At 45.8% G+C, this 8459-nt stretch overlaps 1 protein-coding gene across 1 annotated transcript in view; it reads left to right on the forward strand.

The window, feature by feature from the left end:
• The first annotated feature begins 5753 nt into the window (after positions 1-5753).
• Positions 5754-8459, forward strand: part of LOC104853122 (NUT family member 2G-like) — a 3594-nt gene continuing 888 nt past the window's right edge. The window contains exons 1-2 of the mRNA XM_010610970.1: positions 5754-6058; positions 7788-8449. Of these exons, the coding sequence (XP_010609272.1) occupies positions 6019-6058; positions 7788-8449 (702 nt within the window). The 5' untranslated portion in view covers positions 5754-6018. The remainder of the gene's footprint in view (positions 6059-7787; positions 8450-8459) is intronic.

An 8459-nucleotide genomic window follows, 5' to 3' on the forward strand; every position in this document is an offset into this window, starting at 1 on the left:
AAATGCACTTTTTAACTTGGATTAACAGTTGAATCAGTAGACTTTGATCAAAGCTGATTCCCCTACCTCACTGTGGGTGAGCCTCCTCTAAGCAGTTGAAGCTTTCAGAGAAAAGACTGGCATCCCCTGAAGCAGGATTCAGCCAACAGACCACCTTTGGCCTGAGCACCACATCTGTGGCACGACCTGCAGGATTTGAACTTTCCTGGCCCCACATAATCACATGAGCCAGGTCCTCACAATAAATCTATTTACTCATCTATCTGTTCATATATTTTCTACACACACACACACACACACACACACACACACACACACACACACTATGGGTTCTGTGTCATTGGAGAGCCTGACTTCCAGCATTGTCACTTAGAAAGGAATGAAATGGAAGTCTTTAAAGCCTGATATAAATGTGGGATATTGTAATCAGGCTGGAGCTATCTAAGTCAGACTAGAAACATTTGAACACTACCAGCCCGCCATATTCAAAGAGGAATCTAATAGTGGAAGTGAATTTTTATAAGACTTTTTTTAGAAAATCAAAACTGGTCAAAACAGTATTCAGAATGTAAAGACTTAGAGTTGTCTTGATATTAAGTGGACTTTGAAGACAGTTCAGTTCTAACCTGCTTTTGGATAGTAGACAGAAATTCCTTTCCTGTGCAACCCATGATTACAGAACCACAAAAAACAGAAATGAAACACAATGGGAAAGAAATACATGAAAAATTGTATTCTCATCTCATTGTAAGCATATTTCATTATAGTTCCCAGTAGGAATGTGTGAGCAGTAAGTCTTGAGTCAACAGTTTCTTAATTCCTTGTTTAATCCTCTTAAAATCAAACCTACTGTGACTAGAAAGAGTAATTCACATAACAAATACTTTTTTGTAAGATTACAAAACAAGCTGAGCACAATGGCACATGTCTGTAATCGCAGCTACACAGGAGGCCAAGGCAGGATTGCACGTGTGAAGGCAGCCTGGGCAACTGTGAAAAACGGTGCCTCAAAATAATAGATAAATAAATAGATAGAAGAGACTGGGGATGCCGCTGGGTGATAGAGTGCTCCTGGGTTTGATCCCCAGTCCCCAAAGCAAAACAAAACAAAACACCAACACATTATGGGATGAGCTTCAAGCATTAAATGAGACTGAAAGAGAATGAGTCTCCTCTGATGGGGAAATAGCCTGAGGACAGGAAGCGTTTCTTTTTGCTCTGCCAAGGGAACTAAACATACACATATCTTGGGAATACAGCTGTGGAATGTAAATTGTAGAGAAGTCAAAACTTGGCCTATCCCCTCTTAGGGTCCCAGCTAGACCCGAGGATCAACTTGACGTGACAGACTAATGTGAGAAAGGCATACCAGTTTGATGTAGGTTTTATGGCCTGAAAACTCCCATGAGGAAATGAAGACCCAAAGGAGTAGCAAAACCTACATGCTTTTGTATTAGATGGAACAGAGAGAGGTGCCCGTGGAAGAGCCAAGTATGTGAGGAGGCTAAAAGAGGATAATTATTTTGACAAGGTCTGTTTGCACAGAGTTCTCTTGGCTCTCCATTTATCTCTCTCCTGCTGGTATAATAAGGCATTTTCCACCTGGAATTCGAATCTCTTGTTTTCAAGAAGAAAAGTGGAGCTTAGAATGACATTCTTGCATCTGATGTTTACAAGTCTGTCTAGCATGAAGTAATCTTTACATCAGAGTAGCATATTTTAGGGTAGTATAACATGCTGTCCTTCAAAATAAAACGGTAGACCATGTACAGGTAGGTACAAATTCCAATGAATGTGATCATAATGTATACCTAAAATGAACCAATAAACTTAATGAATAAAAAGCCAAAGCAAAACAAAAACAAAATGGTAGAAAACAAAGCACAGCAGTACTATCACAAGAGTCTGAACCGGGCATGGTGGTGCATGCCTGTAATTAATCCCAGCTCTCAGGAGGCTGAGGCAGGAGGACCACTGTGAATTCAAGACCAGCCTGGGCTACATAGTGAGTTCCATAGTCAGTCTCAACTACACAGTGAGACCCTGTCTCAAAACAACAACAACAAAAACAAAAAAACAACCCCCCCAAAGAGTCTGACCAGCATGTTTACCTCAGGAAAGAACAACATCCCCCAAACAACAATAGCAACAATACCCAAGCAAGATAGCCTTTTAAAAACACAAGTCACATGAGAAAATATGCACAATGAAACATTAAGAAAATGATTTTTAGAAAAATCATGTGTCTCTTAGAGATGGGCATTGTATTATAGGAATATCCTTTTTCTAAATTGCATATAGTGACCATGTTGTTGGCCGGCATTATTTTACAATATCTACTGTGACAATGAGAGATCAAAAAAAAGTAGATCCTGTTCACACTGGAGAGAGAAGGAGTACATGAAATCCCATCACCAGGGGAAATGGCCCATCCTGTACAGTGTGCTGAGTGGGGCTACACTGCAATAGTCACTAAGGTAAGTGTATTAATGCATTTTTAACTTGCAGAATGTTCGATTCATGAAAGGCTTATTGCATGTAACCTCACTGTAAGTTCAGGAGCGCCTGTAGAGTCAATAAGAGATTAGTATGATTCACATGTACACAACAGTAAATAAAGTTTTACCCTCAACAATATTTATAGGGAATTTTTGTCCACTCCCTTTCTTGGGACCCTCTTCTGAACCCTGCTTCTGGGCCCAAAGCCCACTCTGTGGGTCTGAGAGTGGTAGGCAGAGCAGTTCTCAGACCCATGTGTGCTGTTCTGTCATGAGGGAACAGTGGGGCCGTGGGTGGGGTCTGGGATGCAAGGGCACCATGAGAAGGCATCTCAGGGTACACTGGTTGGGTCCTGAATCTTCTATGCTGAATACTTCCTGAGGGTCGTGGATTCATCGTCTGCAGGATGAATTTTCCTTCTTTGCAAAAGTGAACCCAACTTAGTGTCTTGCCTTGCAGGCTTGATGAGCTAGTTTGTGCTTGGCTTATTCGCACTGGCTACTTTTTCCTTTAGCAGCAGCTTTGACCTTCCACCTCAATTCCCTGTCCTCCCCTTTCAGGTCCAGGTTATAATCTCCCCTGCCTTCTCTGAGGTTGTTGTGGGGGTGGTTGGAGGAGACAGGGAGGAGGGGAATTTCTTTGTGCCTACATTTTTTGGGAATGAGGAGATCACTGTTTCCAGCAGGAGCAGCTTGTGACTGGCTAAGCCTGATGTTCTGTTCCACACCAAGTTACCCTCAGTGGGTTGCATCCTGTGCCAGTGAGAATGGAGACCAATATAAGCAATGATGGGCGGACTTCTTGGTAGAGACACCTGCACGCATCAGGATTTTCTCTTTCAGCTTTTTGTTTTGGTATAGCAAGTGCTATAAGCCAATCTTATATAAGTGGGGCTCTTGTCCTCCACAAATGGAGCTCTGTCCTGATTCCTAGATCTCTATCATCCAGCAAGGCCTACAATATGTAGAGGCAGAAAGTAGTACTGATGAAGGGGGCACCTTGTTTGAGGGTCCACCCACTGAATCTCTGTCCTTGACAGATGCCATAATGCCTGGTGTAGTACAAGGTAGACAACATGCCTGTAAGAAATGTTTGCAGCTGTAAGCAACCCCCCAAAATGGGGAAAATACAGCAAATAGGGAAGAGATTGGAGCACTTACTATAGCACATAATCATACTGGTATGATGTAAGTGCTCGAGGGCGTCGAAATCCCTCCTGATAGAGCAGCTGTGTAATGGAGCCACGAATCTGAAGTTATCATGTGTGCCGGTGAACCCCCTTAGTGATCCCTTGGCATCGTAGTCTGGAGACTCAGCAGCAAGACTATGGAATCTCAGTGAAAAAAGCTTTAGTGAAAATAGCATTAGTACTTAGACACTGTGTATGAGGAGAAGAAGATGTTCCAAGCAATACGGATGTAACCTAACTAGATTGGGATAGTGAAGGTCCTCTTCTAGCAACTGGCTCAAATGATGGGTTGGCCATTATATGAACTAAAGATGGTGCTATAACTTGTTTCTAGATGTTACCCCAAAGCCCAGTGTCGTCATAGATGGGGATTTTTCAGAGGTGACTGGATCTAGAATGTGTGACGCTGGGATTAAGGATGTGTGATTGCTAAACTTGTTCTGATTGGTTTTGCTATAACTTGTTTCTAGATGTTACCCCAAAGCCCAGTGTCGTCATAGATGGGGATTTTTCAGAGGTGACTGGATCTAGAATGTGTGACGCTGGGATTAAGGATGTGTGATTGCTAAACTTGTTCACTGATTGGTTTGGCACCTGCCCTGACCTGGGTAGCCTAGATAGAGTATAAAAGGGGCAGAAAGAAGCTGCTGTTGTTGCTAGTAATTTGTTACTTTCTGTCTTCTGTCTGCCATGAACTATGTCATTTTCTCCTAGTCCACTGGAAGGTTCCATTAAAAAACAGGTCTGGCAAGGAATTTCAGAGCTCAGAAGCATTCTGAGACGTGGTTTGTCCTGACTGCGTTTCTAGACGTTCACCTACATTTACCAATCTTTAGTATACTTATTTCATGCGCACACAGTTCTCCCAGTAAATGTTGTCACAAAAACAAAATTTGTTTTGCAAAGCTGTATTAAACCTTTAATCAAAAAAATTGACAATCAGGGTCAATTTCAGCCAACATTGCAGATACAATGGGAATGATTTTACTTTCTCCTCTTTGACATATGTTGAAGAATTTCAATTGCTGATTAAAAAACAATAGAATCAACACGCTAAATTGAATTTGCAAGTCTCAAAACCCTATCATCAGGTCCTCTTTCTCATAATCTGCAGGATTAATAACAGCCCAATAACCCAGGACTGCCAAGATCCTCCCAGGGCATGGGCCCTGAGGACACACACAAGGCACCTCCCCACTCCTCTAATGTTCCAGTACTGGATGGAAAAGTCCTGGATGTCCCCGTCCTGAAGCTGGTGCACTGGGTCCCTGGCCCTTCCCCCCGGGCTTCTCCAGCTCCGTTCTTCCTGGATGTCACCAGTTGAGCAGCTTTTCCCTCCCTCCATGCCCTCTGCCTTGTTTCTCTCTTGGAGCCAGCCACACACAGGCAGAAACTTCTGAAACCGTGAGCCAAAAGAAACCTTTTCTCCTTATATTCTGCTGTGTACTTTGTCCCAGCAATGAAAAGGTGACTAATATGGACAGAAGTCACAAACAATGTTTGGCCTGATTTGATGATTCTTGCATCTGGGGTCTAGGACTGCAGAAAAGACAATAATGTTTCCACCATGGAATTTTTTCATTACTCTTCCACAAAAAACTTACTGAAATCCTATTTTTAAAGTCAAGATAATCAGTTGAGGTGACAAGGAAAGAAAGCCACAAAGAACAAAACACTGACAACCAAAAAGAAGGGATTTCTGTGCTGGGTCTGTAGGCTACGTTAGTGTGGCTGCTTGGTAGGGCTTTCTAGCAAAGGACAGCACAAGAGTATTGTCCTGGATGAGGCACAGATCCCAGCTTTGGACACTTGAAGAAGACACAAGAACTGCTTCCTCAGGAGTGACGCGCGTATGTCAGGCACTGGATCCTCCCTCACAATCTCAATTCAAATTATTCATCTTCTCTCTAACCTGCCCCATATTTACCTAACTATATGGTCTGAATTTTGTTGAGAAAGTACAGTGAGTTTTTAAATTAGTCAAGAGCCTATTTCAAAACAAGTTTTACTGATGAGACATTCAAGTCAGGAGACCAATACAACCACAGTGCTGGCAGTGGTAAGAAATAATTCAAAAGTTGGGTAGAGTCACACAGCAGTGATGTTTTCACCAAATTGTTTGAAGGGATCGTGAGGGTCTCCTCTGCCCACCAAAGCTCTTCCTGGAATGCCCCCCCCAGCCCTGCCTCTGCCCCTCCCCCGCTACAGAATGTCTGGGCATAGCCCTCCAGACCTGTTTACTTTCAAACCTCACCCTCTGCAGTTGGACCGGAGTGAGCCTCTGGTCACAGGTCTTCACTCTTCCCACGCTGCTAGCAGCTAGAGAGTTGATGTCAGTGTCCATGCCTGTGGGGATGGAGCTAGAAGGAGGTAAGCCTGGAGGGTCAGGGATAACTGCTCTAACTCCTTAAACTGTTAGGAATTTGAATCTGTCACTTCCCTGGGTACAAGTGGTTGAGCTGATGTAAAGAAAAGAGTGTACTGGACTTGACCAACACCATACCCACTGGGAGGCAGGGAAAGTTCGTGTCAGTCTGAGACTGTTGACGGGACTGGGACTCCTTAGATGGATTTCAAGATACCATGTGGAAAATATACTGGGTCGGGGAAAGAATGGGAGGACATACATTGATCCTCTCCAGAAAGGGAGAGATGTGACTTTAACAGGGTTGCTATCCAATGGTGTCACGGAGGAGACAGGACATTTTCAAGGGGAACTCTGAGTCCTGTGTCCTTTCTTCGGGAACCTGGGACTTGTATGTCTCACTGCTCTGAGGGGTTTGATTGGAGTTTCCCGGATCTTAGGAGGGCAGTGGAGAGAATGATCTTAGACAGAAAACTACTCAGAAAACTCCGTGACCCAGTGTGCAGTGAAATATCCTCTGTGTGAACAAGGATAAGGGTTACTCAACTGTCACTTCCAGAGACCCCAAGCGCCATCTCACTCACAGAGGGCTTTACCCTCAGTCCAAGTTGCAGCTGTTTTTCATCCCAGGGTAGCTTGGGCCTCCCTGAGTTGTTCTGAAATGTCATCTTTTTCATCAAAACAGGTCTTCAGGGCTTCTTAGTCCTGACCACTGTCAGTGTGGCCCCTCAGCCCTTCATTTCACAGTTGTCAGGAACAATGCCCGTGTTCCTTGTCTGGTGCTTCATGCACCAGGGGCACAAGGGGAGTGCTGTTGGTTTTCTGTAGCAGTGAAAGCTAGTTTCCATGTTAAGAGAGGATGATGAGTAGCTCACAGGAAGATGCTTTGCTGTTATGTTAGTAGGAAGTTAGGACAGGTGTTCTGGTTACTGGGTGCAGACTTCTCAGATGGGCTCCAGTTGACTTTGTCTCACATGGTACCTGGCTCACAGAGGACCGACCCGCAAGTCTCTTTCATTGCCATTTTTAGGACCCCAAAGGAAAAGCTCCACAGATAGGATACAGTTCCACAATGAAACCTGACAACCAGGAGCTGTGACAATTCCTTGAAAACTCCTGGGACAGCTCCACTATCACCCTTACCTGGCTCTTTCTGGTCCTCTGCAGAAACTCCTGGCTGTTTCTGCAAGGACAAGTACTCAGGGAGCCCAGTGTCCATCTTCCAGACCTGTCTCATGGGAACAGAGCCTCCAGTGTCACGGCAGGGACCACTGAATACTGGGCACAGGACTGGGCAGGATTAGTCCCCGCATTAGTGTTTGTTGTGGGAGGTGGATAGGATCCCGCGTGGGGTCATCTTCAAGTGCTAGTGTGGGGAAGATTTCATTGGGGGCCTGTGTTATATTGTCCTTGCAAGGGAAGAAAGAGGTTTAGAAGGAGCATGAGAAAAAGGAAGTATCCCTTAGAGGGAGAGGAAGCTGAGGGGTTGCTTTGGACAAGCAAGGGTTGAGAATTTTAGTTACCTAGAAGAAAGTTCCTTGCAGGAGGAATTCTGAATGGGAGGAAGAGAGCATGAAAATTTACTCAGGGGTGTCTGCTAACTGCAAAATATTCCTGTCCACACAACCCTGAAGGGGTGAGTTTTGTCTTCTGATTCCCAGTGACTGGGGAAGAACAGAGCCTCCATCCTGCTGTCTCACCTCCTACATTCCTTCACTCCTTTTCTCTCCACAGCATCGTCCCTGCTGCAGCCACATACGACCCAGAAGGACGGGGTCATCCTATCTCCTTCTTCGGTCCTGTGCCCTCTCCCACCTGCCCCGGTCCCAGTACAACAGCTACACTGGGAGCCATTTCCACCCTCTGGGAATGCACCACATCCTCAGGGTAAACCCCTGGTGGTGTCCCATTTCCCCATGACACCTGTGGTGGCAGGACACAGTGGCTATGGCCTGACTGGAGCTGGACCTTTCAACATCCCTGCCCGAACCCGGAGAGGAAGGAGGCGAGCAGGGTCCCTGCTCACTCAGAGCCCTGTCCTCTCACAGGCCCCACTTGTGAGCGGCTCCCAAGGTGTCCGGCATGGGGGTGTGCATCGTCCTGCTCTCCTGCCGCTGAGCGCTGCACCCATGACCACCATCCTGCCTGCCCTAACTGGGGTGAGCATCCAAGATCATGATGGGATGTGGGCCAAGGGCCTTCATCCTTCAGCCATACCACCAGTGGCCCCGACCGTGTCCGGAGTGAACACTGGGCCACTCCTGCCTGCCCTAACTGGGGTGAGCATCCAAGATCATGATGGGATGTGGGCCAAGGGCCTTCATCCCCCAGCCATACCAGCAGTGGCCCCGGCCGTGCCCGGGGTGAACACTGGGCCACCACCCCACTGCAACAGTGTAGGTGTCC

Source organism: Fukomys damarensis, unplaced genomic scaffold (assembly GCF_012274545.1).
Source record: "Fukomys damarensis isolate Sample0158 unplaced genomic scaffold, DMR_v1.0_HiC HiC_scaffold_27, whole genome shotgun sequence".
NCBI lineage: Eukaryota > Metazoa > Chordata > Mammalia > Rodentia > Bathyergidae > Fukomys > Fukomys damarensis.